Here is a 26,046-nt window from a genome sequence, read left to right as displayed (position 1 = left end):
ACTTGGTAAATGTTGAATAAATGAGCTTTGTCCTTTGTCCTCTGAATAATTTCTGTAGGAGAGCATGTCAACAAGCTAGTCATTATATCTATTGTTAATCTTGTCATGTTCAGCAGATAAAAATGCAAGCAAAATTTTCTAAAAATTCCATTTAAAGATTCAGTAACTAATATTTAAATGTAATTAGTAAAGCCTGGGTTGGAAATTATTAAAATGGGCAATGAGGTAAAAACACTTTACTCCGGCATATAATTCACTAGTATAACTGTGCCTTTTGTCTGAATTCTCTGCCAGCCTGCATGATGAAATTCAGTAATGCTCTTTATCTTATAGATTGATTATTCAAATTTAAATTCAACTTCATAGCATAATTATAGTCTAGTATTTACCTCCTTTTTAAAAAGTAGACTTTCAGCATATGTTAATGATCTCACTGAATGTCATTCTCTGACAAATGACTTTGCTTTTATTAATATTTGATCATCTCTTAGTTTATTTCTTATATACTTTATAGGATATAATAATCTCAGTAACATTTTCATTTTTATAGTCTTGAATTTGTAGTCCACTTATATACTTTTTAAAGCAAATGTCCACATTTTTGTCATAGCCACTGGACCATTGGACCAAAGTATATCTGATGTTTTTAGAGAATGCTAGTATTTTAATATAAAAGAATGAATAAAAAAATTTCCCAACTCCTAATAAGAAAAAGTTTCTGTCTTGCAGTCATATTTTTCTTTGTGGTTCTCATTATTATAGATGGTATTTTTATTTTTCTCAGAGACATTCATTGTTTTGTTTTTGCTGTTTTCCATTTATCATCAATATGGTTTTTTCCCCTTCATTAAAGATATGACACAAGACTTAAAATTCATGGCAAAAGTGCAGTAGTTCCTATTTGTGAGTTTAATGAATTCTAGAGATAGGTGTAAGAAAATAAATACATTCCACCATAGTTTATGTGACACTGGCAGTTAGCATTTTTTCAGAGGTGTTAAGATCATATCTTAAATAGGCTATAAATAAAACATAACATATGCTAAAAGAGTATTCAGGATCAGGTTCACATGTACCAGGTAGTGGGCTCTTTGCCACATTCTCCCTATTAAAGCTAAAAACTGTATTTGTATTCAGAAAGTGTTACAGTTTTACTGTTTTATTCTGCAAGTTATTGATAATAGGAAGCAAGGACTTAATATCTCTGAGTCATATGCAAGACAATACAGGCATGGATGGTGTATGATGGTTCCAGAATCTCATTTTTTAAATAACATTTTTTGAAAATACCACATAAAAAGTCTTAAAGAGTGCAAAAAGAAGTTTTGCAGTCATCCATTAATACCACCTGTGACCAAAGTTTTAATTAGTTTAGCAAAATTGAATTAAGTACTTTGGACATAAAGTTTTTCTAGTCTTTTAACTTTATATAAATCATAACAAAAGGACAAAAACAGTGTTAATGTTTATTGTTTTAAAAACAATAAAATTTTTTAAAAAGATAAAAATCTCTTTGAGGGACCTCTTGCTATTTTTGGCCGTTCAGCTTTGGGCAGTTTACCCCTACTGTTCAGAATGGTAAGTGAGGTTAAGTCAGACCATCAAGTATCATTTTTGCTTTATTCAGCACCTCTGGAGAAATTGCATATTTGAACCTCCAGAATTGGACTAAATATTTCCTTTCACTGGCTACTCATTTAAGGGCATTAACACCATTCTAGGTGAGAAGCAAACCTTTAGATTATTGCCTTTTTCACTAACTAGAAGGGGTACTAGAAAGCAATTTTAAGAAAATTTTTATTCTCTCTTGTTAACTTTTTCTGTTTTTGCTCTGTCAATCCCTAAGTTTTCATCTCTGTAAATTTTTCCTTTTTTCTTAAATCTTTTGTTTTGTTTTGTTTTTAGTTTTTAAATATTTAGTTTCCTTTACATATTTGGGTGTATTCCATCTACCTCATTTATTGACTCCGTACAAAAGTGAGGCAAACAAGTTCAGGGTTTAAAAGCAATGGTTTAAAAGAACTCACTTTTAAAGACTTTTGATGGAGTGCAGGGTGTCAGATTTAGACTTACTGCTTCTGGATTAGTTTCCTGATCTATGACGGAGTGTGACTTGCAGTTTGCCTTTTTCATTACATTTGGTTAGAAAACCTGAAACAAATAGAATTTTGTTGTTTGCAGGCCTTCCTAGGGAACTTGAAGATTGATGAATGAAAATGTGTCAGAAAATTACTTACTTTGCAATTTTGTTTAAAAAAAATCATGTAGTTGTCTTTTATAAAAATCTTAGTATCTTAAAATGCCTGTGGTATCTTAAAATCTCAGGGTCTTAAAATAAAACAAAACTTTTCACAGCAGAATGTTAACCATCTATATAAAAAGATGGCTTGGCAGTTTTAATTGTGAACTTTGATGTTTTTGAACCTTTGAATATTCCAACATCGGGTATATTTTAAAACTTGACAGATGTTCAACAATTTACTTATAGTCAGATTTTTCTATTTTAAGACACTCTTTAAAGAAGGAAAGTTTCAGAAATTGAGGAAGGGGGCGCCTGGTTGTTTCAGTGGTAGAGCATGTGACCCTTGATCTTGGGGTCATGAGTTGAAGCCCCAAGTTAGGTGTGGAGCTTACCTTAAAAAATAGAAATAAAAATAAAGTGCACCTCAAAAAAAAGAATAACATTTAAAAAAGATACTTAGGAAGAAATGAATTGAAATTTCAGGAATACTAAATTTATAATTGTTTGCTTTCAGTCAGAAATTGGGTTTGGAAAAATGGAAACCTATATCAAATTGGAAAAACTTGGAGAGGTAAGTACATACTTATCTCAAAAATATAAGACATGTTCATTATCTAAACTCCACAATTAGTCCACAGTTTTTACCAACCTTGAAAAAAAAGATGTAAGCACCGATGTCTAAAAGATTATATGTTGTACCGAAAAGGCAACAGAATGTTAGAAGGAAAAAAACCTTCCATTCTTGAAATTATGCCATCAGTTTGAAAGGAAATGAGTATTTTTTATAGCTTGTAATTTTTTATTGCAGCATAAGATGTTGTGCTCTCTTGGTAACAAAATAGGCATCTATTTGTTAGCAGTCTGCTGTCTGTACTGTGATGTGGGAAAATTGCAGGAGTTCAGACCTGCGAAGAATCAAAATATTATCTCTAAAGATGAAGACACATGTCATTGAAGGTTAAGGAAATTTGGGGCTAATAAGACTTTGATTTTCTTGAATTTGGTACTAGTGTTGACTAAGTTTGAAGTGGTCTTCCTCCCAGGGTGAGAAAGGGCAAGCCAGAAATAATGGAATTAGCTAATCAGGAAGCCTTAAGAGAGTTTGAGGGCTATGATAGAAGAAATCCATAGAATATATTTGTTCTTTAAGGGAGAGTGAATGTATAAAAATTCTGGTAAGTCTGAGAACCAATAAAATTTTTCTAATTTAACAATGTGTTAGTACATTTTCAGTTTTCAGTTAATATGCTGTTAATTGCCTCCAGTCCACATACCATTACACATAGAGTGCCTTGGATTCTGAAGCTACTGATCCAGTTGTTAATCTATACAAAGTACAAAAAGTAAATTAAATATTGTCTGTATGTTTTCATATTTTGAGGCACTCCATAGGGTTATAAGAATATGGAGGCTCTGCAGATAGTAGTGAAAGTCCTCTTAGCTATAAAAAAACAACCAATACTAATCATTGTAGAGTTTTCCCTACAAAATGGACTTTAACATACGCTTACAAATTAGGAATTTAATTAGGTCTCTTTATTGCATAGATTCTATAGATAGACTCTTATGATATTTTGATGTCTTTCCAAAATATATTTTATAGGGTACATATGCAACAGTATATAAAGGAAGAAGTAAATTGACAGAGAATTTGGTGGCGTTAAAAGAGATCCGGTTGGAACATGAAGAAGGTGCACCCTGCACAGCTATAAGAGAAGGTAAAATTTGATCTTTGTGAACAAAATGTATAAGGGAGTTTACATAGAATTTATATAGGTTTAAAGCCAAAGCTGCATACTAAGAGTTCATTTTTTATAAGTAAAAAGAGCTCAGATATAGAAATAGTAGATGACTGGGAGATATATTTAGACCTTAAAAAAGCTGATATTTAATAAAGGCAAATTATTTAACATAATTATATTATTGTATAGCTTATAGTGAAATACTGTGAAGTCATTAAAAATTATGGTCATAGGTAAATATTTGACATTGGGAAATGTTTTATATTATCTATGGGAAAAAGCAACTATAAATTAGTATATACCGAATGTAAATAGTATGATACCATTTTTTTAAAAAAGGTTAATTATCTAGGGGGGCCTGGGTGGGTCGGTTAAGCTTCCAACTCTTGGTTTCAGCTCGGGTCACGATCTCATGGTTTGTGAGGTCGAACCCTGCGTTGGGCTCTGCACTGACAGCATGGAGCCTGCTTGGGATTCTCTCTGCCCCTCCCCTGCTCGTGTGCATGGTCTTGCTCTCACGCTCTCTCTCTCTCAATAAATAAACATTCAAAGAAAAAAAAGTAAAAAAAGTTCTGTATCTTTAAAAAAATAATCCAGAAAATGGCTTGAGGAAACCGATTAGCAATTTGGAAGGAAAACAACTGGTACCTTCAACTATATCTAGATCTTAGAAGTCTCAGTAAGTTAGTATTTGAGAAAAAAACAGTTATGGAGAATATTATTGTAATATGGAGGACAATTTTAAATATTAAAAATATCACACTCAAAACCATAAAAGAAAAGAAAAAACTGAGTTCTATTAAAATTTGTACTACAGGTCCTCTTGGTGAATTATTGTTTTACACTTAAGAGAATCTTAAACTCAATCAGTTCATGTGTTTATACTTCAGGTTTTTATAGTCTGGCTACTGCAGACTGAATAATTGACTTTCTTTTCTGTTTTCCAGTTTCACTATTAAAGGATCTAAAACATGCAAATATAGTAACCTTACATGACATTGTTCACACAGATAAATCTTTGACTCTGGTATTTGAATATCTGGTAAGCATTTAACAAAAATTCAGTATTTACTTTTGCTGTAATAAAACATAGGAAATTGAGTGTTTTAACAGCTCCAGGGCATTATTGTTTAATTATCAGTATTTAATTAAATTATGTGTTGTACATTCAATATCTTTACTCAAAAAAAAAACACTTTTAAAAATTAAATACTATTAAGTAAATCATTCATGCCTTCTGGGAAGTATGTGTCACATAGTAAAGCACTATATTTTTTTAGGATAAAGATCTAAAACAGTACATGGATGACTGTGGAAACATCATGAGTATGCACAATGTAAAGGTATGCTTTAGTGTGTCATTTTAAGTTTTGTTTAAATAGCCCTTCGATTTTCCAAACATAGAAAGTAACAGGAATATATAGAAATCATAATTTTAGAGTTTTCAAAACATAAATATGTAGTGTGTGGAGACTGCTGCTTGGAATTTCTTTGGGCTGTTTTTCCCCTCCTGCATTGACTTATTCTTGATGTTCTAATGCTGTGTTTTCTACCTACAAGTAAACCAAGGGTATATTCTTAGATCCTCTGAACTTGAGACTCTTCTTTGTCAACTCCAGAGAACTGAAGACCTTCTGTGTTCCACATCCTTTTTTCCACCAAAATCTAGGAATTGCTTTTTTCAGACAATCATTCAGAGCTCTACTGTGCTAATTCCCTTTTCTGAATCATAGCAGATTTTGAAGGCTGAGTAGGAGGTGCAGAAAGTAAAGTACCCAGAGGGTGGGTGATAGAAGCTGGTTTAGGTTATTTTTATAGCACGTAATTTGCCAGGGCTATGCAGCACCATTCTCTCTGACACCTCAGAATTTTTATGCAACCACCAATTCCATTGCCTTATTTTAAAGACACTGTCCCAGATCAGGTATTTTTGGTGGATGGGTAGAGGTTGGTTAGTTGTTTTGCCAGAATATCATAATCAACCAATAAGGCTTAGTAGGCCTGTAAGCTTATGAGGATATATTTTATATATATTTTTTATTTTAAATCATTTTCTATAACATGGACAATTACTATGGGGACAAAGCTTCATTCCACTTTATTTTTAATATTTATTTTCATAGAAATTGTCAGACTGGAAAATAGATGCTTCAAATAAAATAATAAATTATAAAATTCAGAAAACTACATAAGGAAAGGCTTTGTACTTAAGGATGCGTTTTTTTTCTTTGACTATTCTAAGCCTGTTTTTTGTTTACCATAGCATGCTTACCAAAGTATATCTTATTATTTGTAAGACTAATTTCTGTTTATTTGTTTCTGTAGCTGTTTTTGTACCAAATTCTACGTGGTTTGGCATATTGCCACAGAAGAAAGGTATTGCACCGAGACTTGAAACCACAGAACCTACTCATTAATGAAAAAGGAGAATTAAAGCTAGCAGATTTTGGTATGGAATATATGAGATATTTATAAATAGTTCTATCTAGGTGGTTAAATTTATAAGAACAACTGTTGACACTGTGTGATTGCTTTTATGTGAGTTTGGAAATTTTCTCTGTAGCCCACGGAATAAGATATTTGACAAAACTTAGGTGGGTGAGTTATGTTCACGAATGCTAAAAGGCCTGGGTTCTCAGGTGTGGACCCATCCTGAGACCCTTCCAGGGCATCTCCAAAAGTATCCGTCATCAAAATCATATTGTTACTTGCCTTTTCCACTGTGTCAGTATTTGCAGTGATAATCTAAAAGCAGTAAGGAGTAGAGCTGCTAATGCCTTCGTTTAAATCAAGGCAGTGGCACCTGATTGTACTTACTAGTCATTGTGTTCTTCACCAGTATACGCTTGTAGGAGAAAAGTGTCAATTCTATATAAAAAGGTGTTTGATGAAGCAGTAAAATTTATTAACTTTATTAAATCTCCAACTTTACATGTCTTTGTAGTATTTTATGTGATGAAATGAGAAGTATACATAAAACATGTTTGTTGTATGTGGAAATACTGTATCTCAAGGAATAGTGCTTGTGTGACTATTTGAATGCAAACTGAACTAACCCTTTTTTTCAAGGAACACCATTTTTACTTGAGAAAAATGACTGACAAAGTATGGGCGCTCAGACTTATATATTTGGCAGGTGTTTTCTTTGAAATGAAGTGAGCCTATCGTATTTCTTGCCAATGGGAAGGTTTGAGTTTTAAAGCAAAAATTAGATGTTGGAAATTTGGACCTGCCACATTGAGCTTGATATTTTTCTGATACTTAAAGTCTTTATTGCTGATGAGATCAGTGGTGACATTAAGAAATATTTTTTGATATGCTAAAGAAATATGTAAATATTTGGAATATCTGTATAACTTAGGGAATCAATATATTCCAGATGACTAGTACTTACACGATATTATAGAATCATGCCTGGGTAAAAAGATCCACTTATAGTGGAAGACAGACCAATGAATTTTAATGTAACAAGAGTATGAGAAGTTTACTAATATGATATCATTTACCATCTAATCTTTAAGAAACTAAATCTGATTCAGTATCGAAGAATATGCAGTTTTCAGAAAGGCTATTTAAATGTTCTTCCTCTTTTCAACTTCATTTCTGTGTGAGATCTGGTTGTCTTCATATACTTCAAACAAAGCAACATATCACAACAGATTGAATATAAAAGCAGATGTGAGCATCTAAGAGTCTTTTAAAATAGACTACAGGGGCTCGTGGGTGGCTCAGTTGGTTAAACATCCAACTTCGGCTCAGGTCATGATCTCACGGCTCATGGGTTCAAGGCCAGCGTCAGGTTCTGTGCTGACAGCTCAGAGCCTGGAGCCTGCTTTAGATTCTGTCTCTCCCTCTCTCTCTGCCTCTTCCCTACTCTCATTCTGTCTCAAAAATAAACATTTAAAAAGTTTAAAATAGACTACAAAAATATAAAACAAGGCCATTTGTACTAATTTTTATTTTCCTGTAGAAAAAGATCTTTTTCATAAAAATTCATGTTTAATATCTAATGAATGGTGTTTTTAAATGAATACGTTTTAAATTTTCTCAGTTTTTCTAACATGGCAAATACCAATAAATATAATCTATATAAATAAAAGCTCTTTGGGTCTTCAATAATTTTGAATTATAATAAAAAGAGTCCTGAGACTAAAGAGTTTAAATGCCACTTCTGAAAAAGGGTTCTTTAATATGCCTGTCACCATGACTTTGTACTTATTTATCTGCTTATTAACTAATTATTGCTTAAATAATAGCTGTTTATCTCTCTCTGTTTAGCTAATCAGTTTTAATGAAATTACATACGCTTTATGCTTCTAGGAAGTAAACTTTGTTATATTAGAGAAACTGTATAGTAGCTTTCTTTTTTTGATTTTTGATTTTTTTTTTTTAATATTCTACATTTTGAGAGTTTCAGTACTCTAATAGAATTTGGTTTTAAAAATCCAGTGCAAGGGCGCAGGGGTGGCTCAGTTAGGCATCTGACTTCAGCTCAGGTCATGATCTCACAGTTTGTGAGTTCGAGCCCCATGTGAGGCTCTGTGCTGACAGCTCAGAGCCTGGAGTCTGCTTCAGATTCCTTGTCCCTCTCTCTCTGCCCCTCCCCTGCTTGTGCTCTGTCTCTCTCTCAAAAATAAATAAACATTAAAAAAATTAAAAAAAAAAGTAATAAAAAGCCAGTGCAGTTTTCATAATTAGCATTTATCATTTTTCATAAGTGATTATAGATAGTAGTTTTACTTTTGGAGTATTGCATTAAATTTGACAATTTTAAGTCTCTCAAGTATTGCTTTGTTAACAAAAGATTAAAAATTCACTAAGTGGTGAGTTTGTTCAGGAAATTCCTATGCTTTTACTCATTTAACACTTTGTTGTTTGTTTGAAAGTAGATTGGTATTTGTTTTTACTTCCTTAAAAAGGAAATGGGTAGGTCACATGTGTTTAAATAAGAAATTACAAATTATTCGTATATGCTCACATAGATTATATAGTCTCGGGCACAGTTTTGTTGTTGCTTTCCTTATAATTGTTATTTTCTCTCTCTTTCATTCTTTTTTTGGCCAAAGCGCATTTACTGCTCCTTGTTCCTTAATCCCAAAATGAATAGCAGTGATAGAGAAACCCTGCTTGGCTATTATAAATGCAAAAAAAAAAAAAAAAATGACAAAGGCCATCAAAAACTTACTTTTTGGGGAGAGTGCTTTAAATTTTGCTTCTAACAAAGCAGACCAAGTAAATTATATCTTTTCACGGGTCAGTAAGAAATTCTGATTATTCCATGAGGTAGTACAGTCAATTTTGTCTCTGCTTTTAGTTACTTATTTTTTGTTGGTCAAGCAGTAAATATACTTCAGGACTGCAAGTGAGGGAGGGTCATACAACTTTGAGTATTGTTTTGTTTTTGTTTTTTTAATTTATTTAATGTTTATTATTTTTGAGAGAGAGGCAGAGTGTGAGTGGAGGAGGGGCAGAGAACGAAAAGGAGACACAGAATCTGAAACAGGCTCCAGGCTCTGAGCTGTCAGCACAGAGCCTGACACAGGGCTTGAACTCAGGAATGGCGACATCATGACCTGAGCCAAAGTCAGATGCTTAGCTGACTGAGCCACCCAGGCGCCCCGAGTATTTTTTTGTAAATTGTTTGTGATCTCTATGAAAATTCTATCCCTTTTCCTGTGATGGATGAAATTCAGGTGTAGAAAGTACTAATACAGACAAACATTTCATTAGTAATAGAAAATGGCTTGTATAATTATATCATATCACAGTTAACTTGGTTTGGAAGAGATGATTTCATTTCATGCCACTACTGAAATTCTAATTGTGAACCAGGAGACTATTTGAACAAGCACCCCAGTTCAGAATTCTCTCAGGAGCAGGAGAGTAAGGTATTGAGGAAACTATAACTTGCAGTTGCTTTGATGCTATACATACAGGATATAGAATAAACAAACTTGTAGCCCTGTCCTTGGCCCCTAAATAACCCACTATGAATATCAGGAAGGGAAATTAGAAAGTTGCCCCCATCTTGCTAATTACAAAGTTGGTAGGAAAATTATTTGTTGAACTTACTTTACAAAGCTGGATTGGTAGAATAAGACTGGTAATTAAATAAGATAGTGTCAACATTGTTCCAATTACACCCTTTAGCTGTTGTACTAAACAAAAATAGTATGAGTGCTGCCTAATTATTAAAATTTCTACTTTTATTTGAGTGACTTTATCTAGTTTACTAAAGTGTTGAATTCCTTTTGTTTGAATTCCATTTTTCTTATTTAATGTTTTAATCGAATATATAAAGTCATACATAAATGAGTTATTTGAAATAAACTATATGTTAGAATGAGTTTATATTTCTTCAGCTATCTTTTAAAGTTGCTTCTTAAAGTTATTAGAATTTGGAGGCTTAGAGAAGTAAAAACAACTCTCATGCCAGTGGCTCAAGGGATAAAGTTGTGAACTCTTGCCTTTGTTTCTCAATAATCAGTGAATTCCACTTTAAATTGGAAAGGAATGACATTTACATTAGTTAATAATCTAATACATTAATTAATAATATCCAAAGGCAGCGTGGTCTATCTTACTTAAAACTGTCCTTATATATAACTTAAGGTACACAACAGCAGTGTAATTTATTCCAAGAAAACGAAGGTTGGTACAGCAAATGAAAATTGGACTTGGGTTTAAAAAAGTAACAAAAGCCTAAAAGGTAAAACTGTTTATCTCTGTGTCATTGACCTGTTTTGCATTAATTTTGAGTTCAGCTTGGAAATAATTTTGGCATCATGATTCATAGAAGAAAAGTATCTTAAGTTTAGATTAACCCATCAGATTATCAGATGCCTTCACATTCATAAAAGCAAGCATAGGCTCTGATTGTGGAATTGTTATTAATTACAAAAGGATTTGCCGACCCAAGACTATTCACACTCAAGAAAAATTCTTAAAACTGATTTTGTTAAATTTCAAGAAACTACAGAGTAGCAGCTATCTTGGACATCCTTGTGACTGGAGTCATGGTGAGGCTATGGGCTGGGGAATCTGTTACAGCCATTTCTTAATTGTTTTCTTTTCCCTGTGAAGGGCTAGCCAGAGCCAAGTCAGTTCCCACAAAGACCTACTCAAATGAAGTCGTCACACTGTGGTACCGGCCGCCTGATGTGCTTCTTGGTTCCTCAGAGTACTCAACACAGATTGACATGTGGTAAATATATGCACATGTTATTGCCATTTATAATTTTGAAAGAATATAGCCATTGGTACAGGGCATACTGATAGATATCTGACTTATAAGAGGATATTATTTTAAAGAGCCACAATATAAGCAACAATTAAAGAGTTCTAACACATGAGGGGTGCCTGGGTGGCTCAGTCAGTTAAGCACCTGACTTTGATTTCGGCTCAGGTCATGATCTCATGGTTTTATCTGTCTCTCAGATAAAAAAACAACAACAAAAAACCCATCTCTGATCATTTGTTTCTCCCTATCTCTGCTACCTGCTACCTAAGACATAATAAGCATTCAATCACTATTAGCTATTGTTAGTGTTATTCTTCAAGGGACGTGCAGAGGAGAGTTGGACATTTTAAGGGTCATGGAGCAATGGATACAGCAAGATGGAAGTTGAGACAAATAAGATAAATGTTAACAAATCAGTTGGAGCTGAAAAAAATCTGTGCAGGAGGTTTTCCATCAGGCTAATACAAAATTCTCCAGAAAGGCAATCTTAAGGAAAAGATCATTGTGCTTCTTAATATGTAAATGGATTGATTGCTCACTTTTTTATGATATATTTTAAAGGGGTGTTGGTTGCATTTTCTTTGAAATGGCTTCTGGAAGACCTCTATTTCCAGGATCAACTGTGGAAGATGAACTGCACTTAATTTTCCGACTGCTAGGTAATAGAAATATTTTCCCAGTAATTTGTTACCTGCAATTGACTAGCTGGATAAGACTACATATTTTAAAATGTGGTACTGAGACTAACAAATAGCTGTTACAAAAATTATAATTAGTTGGGGTGCCTGGCTGTCTCAGTGTAGGATTTGTGACCCTTGATATCCAGGTAAGGAGTTGGAGCCCCACAATGAGTGTAGAGGTTACTTAAAAGCTTAAGAAAACCACTACTGATTAAAATAAAAAAAGAATTATAATTAGCATAATTATAAAGATAGAGGCTTCTAGGTAACTTCTTTTCATTTACTGAGTTCTGCCTTTGCAATAAAAATTTTGTGGAAGAACAGAGAAAAATATTACTGAAAATTGACCTTTGGCGTATTATTAGGAAATATTTGTAGGTTAGATGTCATTTAGGTGGCATCATTTTTATGGCATCATTGCATAGTCCAAAAAAAGGTCCATATGTGTTTACTGTTTCTGTCATTTTGCTTTCAGATGAAATAGTCAAATCATCTACTAAATATACAGTGTTCTTTAAGACACTTTCTCATTTGTCCTTATTTATATATATTTGCGTATATATACATTTTTATATATTTATAAATACTGTTTTTTTTTAAATTCAGGAACACCATCTCAGGAAACTTGGCCGGGTGTTTCTTCAAATGATGAGTTCAAGAACTACAACTTTCCAAAATACAAACCACAGCCTCTCATTAACCATGCACCCAGGTATTTTTTCTTTTTCTTTTTTCTTTTGTTTTTAGTGTTTATTTTAGAGAGAGAGAGAGAGAGAGAGAGAGAGAGACCGGGCGTTGAGTAGGGGAGGGGCAAAGAGAGAGGGAGACACAGAATCCAGACCGACTGAGCCACCTAGGCACTCCTCTTTTTCTTTATGTTAAAGGGTGGAAAACCCACATGATTCTTTCCATTCTCTTGAAGCATTAGCCACAGATGGGTTTAGGAAAAAATACATATAATACATACAGTTCTTAAATATTTTAGAATCTAATTTAATTGAATTTCTTCCTCCCTTGTGTCAGATTAATTTTATAATTCAGAGATCAAGATATGTAAATCACAGAATTGAGCTATAAATAAAATGAATATTAAAGCAACTGTATTAGAATTCTAGAGTTTATGTAGGTTATTTCATTTCTCAGAAAGAAGACATTGGTTAATGTCTTTTTCAATACCATGAAGACCAGGATGAAACTTCTGTTTTGCTTTGTATGGGATTATTCTATATTTACTTACAAAAATCTAAGGAAGTGTTATAAGTAAAATCTTGACTCGGACACAAGATGACCTGTCAGTATTTGGCCAGTGTTAATGACCTAATTTGTATTTGAGGAATGTAAACTCTTTATGACCCCTCATATCCTAAATGTTGGCCATTTCATTAAAATTTCTTCTCAGATCTATCCCCAGATCCATTTAAAACCCCCATTAAAATGTCAGTCAGAAATTTTTATTTATAGAATTATTAAATTTTCAGTATGTAGCAGAGAATAACCCCTTTGACTATATTTTTTCATCTTTCCTTAGAAAAATCAAAGAGTACACCCAGGTACCAAATAAGGTCAATGTCTATTTTAATCAAAGCCATTCTCATTGCTGACAGTATAACATACTTGCTCTAATTCCATTTGTTCTCAAGCTAGAGAGAGTAGAAAAACAAATTCAGATACCAAAAATATTTTTAAAGTACTTATGTGAATTGATGTTCTTATTGTTACTATAGCAACTAATAACATTCTAAGTAGACTTTCTTAGGAAGAATAATATGTGCGGGGCTTTTTGTGTGTGTCTCTTCCTTCTGAGTAGCATAAATCCTATTTTTGTCACTTATACGTTGCTTCTATTGTAATGTCCAGTGCAGAAAGTTGAAGCTCTTCTTTAAAGCAGGTTCTCCATGACCTTAACCCCTAGTTTGTGCCCAAGGAGCTCTGGATATCTGTCAGAATGGCAAACTACAAAGGATTAGAAGAGTCTGGAGAATGTCTAGGCCATAGCATCCATGGAACCCACTAAGAGCACTTGGGGAAAATATATTGCCAGTGAAAGGCAGTGCAGAATAGAACCTATGGTTTCTGATCAAGAGATTATCCCATTAAGATAGTCCCCAAACCCTCTCCTGCTCATTATATGAATATCATCACTATAATTATCGGTCTTTATCGACGGCTTCATTGGTTTTGTAGCTCTAATTTTTTTTTTATTTTTCATTTATTGATTTATTTAAGTTTTTATTTAAATTCCAGTAAAAATATAGGGTAATACTGGTTTCAAGCATAGAATTTAGTGATTAATCATGTACATACAACACCCAGTGCTCATCACAACAGGTTCCCTCCTTAATGGTCCATTCCCCAACTACCTCCCCACCAGCAACCCTCAGTTTGTTCTCTATAGTTAAGAGTCTCTTAGGGTTTGCCTCCCTTAGTTTTTTTTCTCTTCACCTATGTTCACCTGTTTTGTTTCTTAAATTCTACATGTGTAGCTCTAATTTTTAATTAAGTTTTATGATGTTATTAAGGCAGTTGAACTTTATAGGGGTGCCTGGGTGGCTTAGTTGGTTCAGCGTCCCAACTCTGGATTTCAGCTCAGGTCACCATCTCACGATTCTTGAGTTCAAGTCCCACATTGGGCTCTACGCTGACAGAATGGTGCCTGCTTGGGATTCTCTCTCCGTCTCTCCCTGATTCACAGGTGTTTTCTCCCTCGCACTCTGTCTCAAAAAAATAAATTGAACTTCGTAGCTTCTAGTACCTAGTTCTTAGTAGACTGTTGTGTAAAAATATGTCGAATGAGTCATCTGTGTTTATTGTGAACCACAGTGACACATTTTGGGGTCACTTGTTTCTTTTTTCACCTATATAATAAGAAAATGATGCTGTTGTAGCTTGCCTTTCGTAGAACACTATGAAAATGATACACTTTACTTAAGCTTTCCTGATAATAGAGATTACTTTGAGACAGAATAGTGCTTTTTAAAAAAAACTTTAGTAATCTGATTTGTTCTTCATTATGGAAAATTTGAATTGGAACCTAGTTTTTTATATTTTCTTCTTCAACAAGTGGCAAGATAAGTCTTAAGTGTAGCACTTTTGAGTCTTTTGAAAGCAAAAAGAGTGGTTATTGTAGAGCACTTAATGTTTGCAGATTAAAACACTTGGAAAATAGTTTTATTTGAAAAGTTACTGTCAGCTAAGATAAAAGAATAAATTGCCACTTTTTTGTTGTTTTAGGTTAGACTCTGAAGGAATCGAGCTGATAACAAAATTTCTTCAGGTAAGTTACATCTTTGTAATTGTTAAGCCTCAGTTTCTGCATCTGTAGAATGGGATCAGGAATACCTCCCTTAAATATCTGTCATGACCATTAAATAAGATTATTTATGGTAGTATCTGGCATGCTTAAATCATATGCTTAGATATAATAATAATAATAATAATAATAATAATAATAATAAATAATGGTTTCACCTTATGTGTCTGGGTCTCTTGTGCCCTAGAATGGTCTGAGGTTGTCACCTTCTGGCATCAAAACTATGTCAAGGGCATGTTGTCTGTAATTTATGTTCTCTTTCTTTTCCTTATACTTACTGCCTTACAGGCTGCTGCACCTACAAATACCATTCATATCTTCTATTCAAAGCAGGAAGAAGAGAGAGGATAAGGGTGTCAGCCATAATAGTCCTCTTGTATCTGGAAAGCAAAGGCTTTTCCAGAAACCCCTGCAAGGCTTCTTCATAAGTCTCGTTGGCCAGAACATTAATTGTAAGAGAGGGTGGGAATTGGGGAGCAAGATTATCATAATTAGCCTAAACTTAGAATAGTCATGGTTCACGTTGATCTGTTGGACTTGGAAGCATGGACACCTTAGACAAATTTAGGTTATCTCATCAAGGAACAAAGGGAAATGGGTATCCAGTAGGTAATTTAATAATATCTGTCATAAAAGTATTGGGCATATTTCCAATGATACTTTGGTGTTCATGAGGAAAAGTAACACCAAAGGTCGGGTATTTTAATTTTTCATCACTTAAGAAAATACGGGAAGTCTAAGTTTTTATAAAAGTGAAGATTTAACTTCATCTTGGAAATTTGGAACTAGATAAAGTCATTACTACATAATCGCAGTAGTACTCACATTAGAGTATATCTGATGTAATCCAAGTTGGTTCTTAAAAAACAGTCATTGTATTAAATCATCTTATTAGCTCTACATGCTAATCTACCTCCCCTCATGATGTTTAGAGAAAAAGTTAATGAAGCAGTTCTTTGCTTTTTCACAGTATGAATCTAAGAAAAGGGTTTCAGCAGAAGAGGCCATGAAGCATGTGTACTTTCGAAGTCTGGGACCAAGAATACATACTTTACCTGAAAGTAAGAGAAATTCTAAAGTCCCCATCTCCCATTTTCATTTGTCCAGGGTAGGAGACTGGGTGGTAAATTAGGGGTTTGGGAAGAGATTGTTGGTTTTTAAGCCTAAAATTTTAACTATTTTTGTAAGTACATCAGAATTCCTTGAAGGGAAGTGTATGTCTTCTTTGCCTATGTTTTAATTTATTTCTTTTAACACTGAGCACATTGCCACTGCTTTGTAAGAAATCAGTAGTACTTAGACATGGGTTATTAATCTTACTGGACTTAAATTGGAAAATGCCATCTGATGATAGACATTGTCATTAGGCCCAATCTAGATTTCTTCGATTCAGAGTTTCTAAAAATGGATTTCAGGCAAAGAGTAATGGAGCACAACCAAAACATACGATTGTTTCCTTGTGAAAGTAGATTTCATTTTCAAGATATAAAGATGATTTTTCTTTGCTGTGGTCACTCTAACTTTACTATCCTCGTGACAGTGGTGAGCATATTGTTAGTCACTAAAAGAGCTGATTTCTCATGCCTGAGGTGACTGCTTCATCTTACTTATAAGATCCTTTTTAAAAATTACCTCAACATTTTGCTTTAAAACTGAGTAAGGTGAATGGAGAATTAGAATATTTAGGAACTGAGATTTGCTGTTTGGAATCAAGAATCCTTAAGACTTTTAACTTAGAGCTTACTGGATATTTTTTAATGAAAGACTACCTCTCTGGCAGAGATTGGAAATGAGAAAGAGATTGGAAAAAGAAAGATTGGAAATGAAAAGAGAATTACAAGTGTTTTTAAGATGATATTTACATTTCATTGTTAATATCAGGCAATTATGGTTGGCAATTTGAGGTAGGCAATTATGGTTATACAAACCTATTTCTTATTTTTCTCTGAAAATCTGAAGATAGTCTGAGGCCCTGATACCTTCATGCCATCATAAGAAGACAGATAAAGGCAGAGAGAATAAAAACCAAGTAGTGCCTTTTGATTAGGTCTCCTCAACCCCAGTAGGTCCTAGAAATAGACAGTGTATATTCTCTGTATGTACATACTCGAAGAGAAACATACAGTGGAAGTGTGACTCAAAGCAGAATTGTGGGGGAAAAGTTCTGAGGGGAGATTATTTTGTTGGTTTTCTACTCAAAACATTGGGACAAAGGGGAAAAATAGTTCAGCAAGGCTGTAACCTTGTGAATGTAGCATAAATGTTTCATGTTGAATCAGTATACATTTTTAAACAATTCTGTCGATAGTTGGATTATATTTGTTTTAATAATGTCAGATCTTTACCTGATAGTTTTTGTCTGTGCATTTTAGGTGTATCAATATTCAGTTTGAAAGAGATTCAGTTGCAAAAGGACCCGGGTTTTCGAAATTCTTCTTATCCAGAGACAGGTGTGTTTGTCATAAACCATTTCACGTGTCGATCATGAAATTTTGCGTGGAACTAAGTTTTTGGTTTATAAATTGATCAGTAAAATTATTGATGTAAAAACCAATGTACAGTGCATTCCACAACTGTATGTTTAGCATTGCACGTACTCACTTTTCTGTATGATGTGGGCAGCTCAGTAATTCTTCAGAGAGAAATCTGACTCAGTCAAGTCAGGGATCCTGAAAGCTGCAGATGGCACAAAGACCTTTTACAAGTGGCCTGGCTTGATCACTGCACACGCCATTCCTGGTACCTGAGGCAGAAGACACATCTTATGCTTCCCTAGTCATCAGGTTCATCACTTCGAAGCATAGAAGCTGTAGACTGACCCCATCAACAAAAGGGTCATTTCAGACAGTGCTGATCACTCTTACGTGGAAGATTAGTTTTTGCTGGTGGGAACATTAGCTTCCTAGAGTCACCAAATACTGTATGTGGGATAAAACTGAACCTTGAACTGCCTCATAAAATGACTTTATATTTTAGGACATGGGAAGAACAGAAGACAGAGCATGCTCTTTTAAGTCTGATAACATGGTTTCAAGCCCAGCCCCCAGCCTTTCTTATCAATCAAGGACTCAGATCTGAAGGCAATTATTTCTTTTGGTGGACTTGGAATCTCCGTTTGTCTACACTGTCCTCTTCACAGTGGAGTCTTTTTATTTCAGACCTACAGATTGTTTTTATATTTGTTGTCACAGTGTGACAATTTTTTTGTACAGTTGGTTTTAAGGTCTTCTCTGCCATTAGAGCCAGTAGGTTACAGCTATTGATGTAACTGTAGCTGCAATTTTTGTGCAGGACTGAGAAACACAGTGCATTATTTATTGCGGAATCATTGCTGCTAAATAACTACTGTCTGTTTATTTAACACAACAGTTAAATGCCTGAAGAAGTTGCAGTGGCTTTATTAGATGTGAATGCATCTGTTTCTCCCCACGAATTGTTTTACTGCTGCATTTATTGTTTGTTTTTAAAATTAAACTGCAGTGTTTCCTGGAATGTAAGTTTAGCTTTGCTTAACAGTAAAATAAGTGAGCCATCTTGAACACTCTAAGTTCATGCTGTATAATCTTTCATTGAACATCAGCAAATAGAGTAGCTAAAAAATTGATGAGTACATCATGTTTAGGAAAGCATGTGATACAGAGGTTGATTCAAGCAAGTGAATACCTGACATGGGGATCTCACATTAGATACCAGTAATTTAAAGCACCAAAATTATTTATTTTTACCTTGCCTCATTTTAGAAATATTTACTGCATATTATTGGATATGTGTATACTAATACACTTACCTATTTTACATTGTGCTTTAATTTAGTTAAAACTAAACCATACAAGTCCAGTGAAATATGTGAGGTCTTGTTTTCATTTTAAATACAGTTCTTTTATTAGAAAGGATGATAACTTTTGGGGGGAGCCATTTATTTCATTTGGGGGCTGTCTATATGCGTGTGTTTTAATAACATTCACTTGGAATCAGCTAAAAGCTGTAATATGTCTTTGAAATGAGCCATGATAAATACAAATGACAGAAAGGAGAACTGAGGATTGTTTTAAAGCATTGTAGGTATTAATGTGTTTATCAGAGATAGTAAATATTACAGTTTCAATTATGCATCTCTTTGAACATCATAAACACGCCTTGGTGTTGGTAAGTGTTTTAAGCATTTGTGTTAACTTTTAAGGACTATTTGTTTAGTGCATCTTACAAACTACAAATCTTAATTGGTATATTTTGAAATGGTCATGTAAATTTTTGGCTTATATATCATGAAAATAATCATAACTTAATTTTTTTCCTGATATTCACTGTAAAACATTCAGGGGTCCTACCATTTCTGTTCAGGAAATCTTGTAGTTTATTGTTATTTAACAGTATTAAGTGAATTTTTGTATATTTCATTTTAACTTTATTTGTGAATAGTGATTGTGGCATGTTTGGGTGTTATTTTAATATTTCATGAGACAGAAATTTTAATTTTTAAAAAAAATTTTCTGGAAGAAACAGATTCATGTGTAATGGTGAATATTGGACCACTACTGCTTTTCACATTTGTAAATTGGTTTTATGTTAAACCCTGTAGCCTAACAAACTGCTGTTATTTCTAACTGACAGACATGTATTAATATTGTACTTTGAAGGTTATAAATATTATGTGGAAATTCCTCCATTTTGTTTTGAAATTTATAATAACAAGATCTTCATGTTGTTAAAATGTGGTTTTGTTGAGTCACCGTTCTTTCTGGGGGAAGAAGGCTGTGCAGAATGGGATCATTTTCCTTTATGGGTTTCATTTTTAAGAGAATGAAGTCTCACTGCGTCAGTAATGATATTTAATTTATATTTGTGCTGGCCGTTCATTTAGTAATCTCTACCATAATTTTATAGGATAGCACCCTTCAATTATAAAGTCACATTTTTCATTTTATAGGTTACAAAAATGTTTTGCAAATTTTATATATTTATCCATAAGTTTGATATTCTTGCAGATAAAACATGAAAAAATATATCCAGTAGTTATATAAAATTCTTCTTCCTAGGAAGTCCTAGGGATGTTTCTTCATTTTATTAAGGAATTTGGTATTTTTTTTTTGATACTTGAGCACCACCATTCAGATCCTGAAAACTTTGCAATGAAGAGAATTGAAATGTAGAGATTTTGAACCTTGAACACTTATGATTCATCTTAAACTGACATGGTTTTAAAGGTAAGAGAGGATGCGTTTTTGTTTTCCTTCCAAATGATGCTATTAACACACATTGAATATGTCACTCTAGGTGTGTAGAAGTCGTTCCATTCTATCTGGTGCTTTATTATATTTGAAAGACTACTTGTTAACATGTTATAATAATTTGTCGTTTGGGCCCGGGACAATTCATGAGGTTGAGGCTGGGTTTTTTTGCTTCTGTTTTTACTATTTTTTTTTTATCTTGCCATTTTTTTTACCCATTGTAAGTATACAATTTGGTGGCATTGATTAGAGTATTGTACAGCATTTACACTGTCTTTTTCCATAATTTTTCATCTCTCCAAATAGAAATTCTATACCCATTAAGAACAACCACCCCATTTCCCCCTCCCCACAGCCCCCCGTAACCTTTAATGTGTAGGCATAACTCATTTTACTGCACTGCACTTTATTGCGCTTTGCAGATACTGTGTTTTTTTTAATGAATTGAAGGTTTGTCGAAACCCTGCATTGAGCAAGTCTGTGGGCGCCATTTTTCCAACTGCACTTGCTCACTCCATGTCTCTGTGCTACATTTGGTAATTCTTGTAATATTTCAAGTTTTATTATTATATTTATTATGGTGATTTGCGATTAGTGATCCTTGATATTACCATTGTAATTGTTTTGGGGTGTCACAAATCACACCCATGTAAGACAGTGAACTTAATAAATGATAAATGTTGTGTGTTCCGACTGCTCCACCAACAGGCTGTTCCCCCATCTCTCTCCCTCTCCTCAGGCTTCCCTATTCCCTGAGACACAACAGTACAGAAATTAGGACAATTAATTACCCTACAGTGGCCTCTAAGTGTTCAAGTGAAAGAAAAGTCACATTTCTGAGTTTAAATCAAAAGCTTTGAAATGATTGAAGCTTAATCAGGAAGGCATGTCAAAAGCCAGCATAGGCTGAAAGCTAGGCCTCTTGGTCCAGTTAGCCAAGTTGTGAATGCAAAGGAACAGCTCTTGAAGGACATTAATAGAGCTACTCCAGTGAACGCATAAATGATAAGAAAGTGAAACAGCCTTATTGCTGATGTGGAGAAAGTTTTATTGGTCTGGGTAGAAGATCAAATCAGCCACGGCATTCCCTCAAACCAAAGCTTAATCCAGAACAAAGTCCTAACTCTCTTCAATTCTGTGAAGGCTGAAAAAGGTGAAGAAGCTGCAGAAGAACAATTTGAAGCTAAGGGAGGTTGGTTCATGAGGTTTAAGAAAAGAAGCTGTCTCCATAACGTAAAAGTGCAAGATGAAGCAGCAGGTGCCGATGTAGAAGCGGCAGCAAGTTATCCAGAAGAACTAGCAAGGTAATTAATGGGGGTGGCTGTGTTAAACAGATTTTCAATGTAGGCACAGCAGCCTTCTCTTGGAAGAAGATGCCATCTAGGACTCTCCTGGCTAAAAAGGACAAGTAGTAGTGCTTGGCTTCAAAGCTTCAAAAGATAGGTTGACTCTCTTATTAGAGACTAATGCAGCTGATGACTTTAAGTTGAAGCCGTGCTCATTGACCATACGGAAAACCATAGGGCCCTTAAGAATTAGGCTAAATCTGTTCTCCCTATGTTCTGTCAGTGGAACAACAGAGCCTGGATGACATCATATCTGTTTACAGCATGATCTGAATATTTTAAGCCTGTTTAGAAAAAAATTTTTCAAGATATTCTTGTTCATTGAAAATGCACCTGGTCACCCAAGGGCTCTGATGGAGATATACAGCCAAGGTAAATCTTGTTTTCTTGCCTCTTAACATCAGTTCTGCAGCCCATGGATCAAGGAGTAATTTGGGCTTTCAGGTCTTACTCCTTAAAAATACATTTTGTAAGTCTATAGCTGCCATAGATAGTGACTCTGATGGATTTGGCCAAAATAAATGGAAAACCTTCTGGAAAAGATTCACCATTCTAGGTGTCATTAAGAACATGTGTGTGATTCATGGGAGGGGTCAAAATATCAACAGGAGTTTGGCAGAAGCTGATTCCAAAACTTCAGTGGAGGAGGCAGCTGATGTGGAAATAGCAAGACAACTAGAACTAGAAATGGAGCCTGAAGATGTGACTGAATTGCTGCAGTTTCATGATAAAATTTTAATGATGGGAAGTTACTTCTTGTGGATGAACAAAGGAAGCGATTTCTTGAGATGGAATATACTCCTAGTGAAGATGCTGTGAGGATTGTTGAAATGACACCGAAAGATTTAGAATATCACATAAACTTAGTTGATAAAACAGTATCAGGGTTTAAGATGACTCCAGCTTTGACAGAAGTTCTGTGGGTAAAATTCTATCAAACGACGTGAAAGGAAGAGACCCCATCGTTTCAGTAGACTCTGTTGTTGTCTTATTTTAAGAAATCGCCACAGTCTAAAAAAAGGGCAGGGAGGGGGGCACCTGGATGGCACAGTCGGTTAAGTGTCTGACTTCAGCTCAGGTCATGATCTCACAGTCCGTGAGTTCAAGCCCTGCATCGGGCTCTGTGCTGACAGCTCGGAGCCTGGAGCCTGCTTCAGATTCTGTGTCTCCCTCTCTCTCTGCCCCTCCCCTACTCACGGTCTGTCTGTCTCTCTCTCTCAAAAATAAATAAAAATTAAAAAAAAAAAAAGTCACCACAGTCTCCCCCCTGCCTTTAGCAACCACCACCCTGATCAATCAGGAGCCATCAACATTCGGGCAGGACCCTCCACTGGTGAAATGACTATGACACACTGAAAGTTCACTCAGATGCTGGTTAGCAGTTTTTTAGCAATAAAGTATTTTTTAACAAAAGTCTATGCACACTTTTTTTAGACATAATGCTATTGTACAACTTAATGGACTACAGTATAGCATAAACATAATTTTTTTTTTAAGTTTATTTTGAGAGAGTGAGATAGCGCACAAGCAGGGGAGGGGGCAGAGAGAGAAGGGGGGAGAGAGAGAGAGAGAATCTGCACTGATGATGCAGAGCCCGATGCGGGGCTCAAATTCATGAACCATGGGATCATGACCTGAGCCAAAATCAAGAGTCGGAGGCTTAACTGAGCCACCCAGGCGCCCCTATACATAATTTTTATATGCACTGGGAAACCAAAAAATTCACTTGATGTACTTTATTATGGTATTTGCTTTATTACAACAGACTGGAACTGAACTTGCAGTATCTCCAAGGTATGCCTGTACTTTTCTTTTTTATTTATTTACTTAAGTAATCTCTGCACTCAACATGGGGCTCACACAACCCTGAGATCAAGAGTTACATGCCTTTCCACCCATGGTAGGCCTGTACTTTTTGTGTCTGAATTTGCCTTTGTAGATATTTCATATACATTGAGTTATACCACATTCACCCTTTTGTGCCGTATTTCATTCACTTAAGATGATGTTTTCAAGTTTTATCCATGTTGTACCATGTATCAGAATGTTATTTCTCTTCATATCTGAATAATATTCTGTGAATATGCAGCATTTTGTTTAAACATTCATCTGTTGATTTCACACTGACTTTACCCCACTTTTTGGGCTTTTCTGAATAATGCTGTCCTGAGTATGGGTGTACAAGCATATGTTTGGGTCCTTGTTTTCATTTCTTTGAGCTTAAATACCTAGGAGTGGGAATTGTTGGGTCATGCATAATCTGTATTTACCTTTTTGAGGAACCATCAAACAATTTTCCATGATGACTGTACCATTTTACATTCCTAATAGTAATATATAAGAGTTCTAATTGCTCATTTTTACCAACACTTCTGTTCCTTTTTTAAACAAATTATTATATTCATTATAGTACGTATGACTTGGTATCTTATTGTGCTTTTTTGATTTGCATTTCCCGAACGAGTAAGGATGTTGCGCGTCTCTTCATGTCCTTATTGGCCATTTGTATATTTGTTTTGGAGAAAACTCTATTCAAGTCTATTACCCATTTTGAAATTGTGTTGTTGATGGTGGTGAGTTGGGTCATAAAGCTGTGTAGTTCTTTATATATTCTAGATATTAGACTCATTAGAGATATGATTAGCAGTTATTTTCTTCTGTGGGTTTTTTACTTTCTTGAAAGCATCCTTTTGATACACAAGACTTTTTATTTTTTTTAGAGTTCATTTTTGAAAGAGAATGTACTCGCACAAGCACGTGGGGGAGAGGCAGAGAGAGTCCCAAGCAGGCTTCTCGTCAGTGCAGAGCTCAATGCAGGGCTTGAACCCACAAAGCATGAGATCATGACCTGAGCTGAAATCAAGAGTCAGATGCCAAACTGACAGAGCTACCCAGGAATCCCAGGACTTCTCATTTTAAAGAAGTTCAGTGTATCTTTTTTTTTTTTTTTTTTTCCTGCTCTTGGTGATATATGTAAGACACTACTGCCAAATTTAAGATCATGAATATTTTCCTCTGTTTTAATATTCTTATAGTTTTAATGCTTACATTTAGGGCTTTGAGTTCATTTTTGTATGTAGTGTGAAGTTTGGATCTAACTTCATTCTTTTGCATGTGAATGTCTAGTTTTCCCTGCACTGTTTGTTAAAAAGACTATCCTTTTCCCATTAAATGGTCTTGGCACCCTTGTTAAGTCAGTTGGCCATAAATGTGAGAGTTTATTCTGTTTTACTGGTCTGTATCTCTTTTGGCCAGTACCAGTGTTTTGATTGATTGTAGCTTTGTAACTTTTGAAATCAAGAAGTGAGTCCCCCAACTTTGTTCTTTTTTTTTCAAGGTTGTTTTGGCTATTCAGGGTCCCTTGAAATTCCATATAAATTTTAGGATGGGATTTTTCTATTTCTGAGGAAATACGCCATTGGGATTGTGATAGGAATTGCATTGATTGACTCTGTAGATTAATTTGGGAGTTCTGTGATCTTAATATTAAATCTTTCCATAAATGCAGGATGTCTTTAATTTCTTTTAGCAATGTTTTGTAGTTTTTCAGTATATAAGTCTTGTGCCTCCTTGATGAATTTTATTCCTAAGTATTCTATTCTTTTTGATGTTATTGTAGACAGAATTATTTTCTTTTCTGAATTTTTCATTTGCTAGTGTGTAGAAATACAAATGATTTTTGTTTTGTTGATTTTGTGTCCTATAATTTTGCTGACGTTATTAACTTTTTTTTTGTGGGTTCTTTAAGGTTTTCTACATGTAACACGATGTCTTCTATGAATAGAGATCCTGTATAATTTGGATTTATTTTTCTTGCCTAATTAACTTTGGTTAGGACTTTTGGTACTGTGTTGAAGTAGAATTGGCAACAGAGAGTATCCTTGTTCTTTATGTTAGGGGAAAACACTTTCAGTTACCATTGAGTATGATATTAGTTGCAGCTAAAAGAAATGATCATTTGTTTTTTTCCCTTCCTCATCACCTACCCTATCTTTCAATGTAGAATGATTGGTAAACCTTAAGATTTAAAAGATGAGGGGACCACTTTTCAAACCCTTTCTCCTCCCCAACCCTCACCAATTCAACCTCAATAATTGTTTCATTAAATATCTCTTTGAAGCAGATTATATATACAATAGCATGTTTTGATGTATCATATTTGAGGCTAGAGGCCAGGACTTATTTTTCAGCTCTTACCCATATAAAAAAGCAAAATTTGGATCGTTCCAAGTAAATGGAAGTAAACCAACCCACTTGC

General features: G+C 34.4%; 1 protein-coding gene across 2 annotated transcripts in view; it reads left to right on the top strand.

The window, feature by feature from the left end:
• Window positions 1-21,603, top strand: part of CDK17 (cyclin dependent kinase 17) — a 109,614-nt gene extending 88,011 nt beyond the window's left edge. For both annotated transcript variants that reach the window (XM_042992950.1, XM_042992951.1), the window contains exons 6-17: window positions 2,757-2,813; window positions 3,846-3,960; window positions 4,932-5,026; window positions 5,265-5,327; window positions 6,310-6,433; window positions 11,068-11,188; window positions 11,786-11,883; window positions 12,511-12,616; window positions 15,136-15,178; window positions 16,185-16,275; window positions 17,587-17,664; window positions 18,191-21,603. In XM_042992950.1, coding sequence (XP_042848884.1) covers window positions 2,757-2,813; window positions 3,846-3,960; window positions 4,932-5,026; window positions 5,265-5,327; window positions 6,310-6,433; window positions 11,068-11,188; window positions 11,786-11,883; window positions 12,511-12,616; window positions 15,136-15,178; window positions 16,185-16,275; window positions 17,587-17,664; window positions 18,191-18,228 — 1,029 coding nt within the window. In that variant the 3' untranslated portion in view covers window positions 18,229-21,603. The remainder of the gene's footprint in view (window positions 1-2,756; window positions 2,814-3,845; window positions 3,961-4,931; window positions 5,027-5,264; window positions 5,328-6,309; window positions 6,434-11,067; window positions 11,189-11,785; window positions 11,884-12,510; window positions 12,617-15,135; window positions 15,179-16,184; window positions 16,276-17,586; window positions 17,665-18,190) is intronic.
• Window positions 21,604-26,046: the final 4,443 nt, after the last annotated feature.

This window comes from Panthera tigris, chromosome B4, assembly GCF_018350195.1.
Source record: "Panthera tigris isolate Pti1 chromosome B4, P.tigris_Pti1_mat1.1, whole genome shotgun sequence".
Classification (NCBI taxonomy): Eukaryota; Metazoa; Chordata; class Mammalia; order Carnivora; family Felidae; genus Panthera; species Panthera tigris.
Note: the sequence above shows the minus strand (reverse complement) of the source record. Positions and strands in the feature narration are given on the sequence as shown.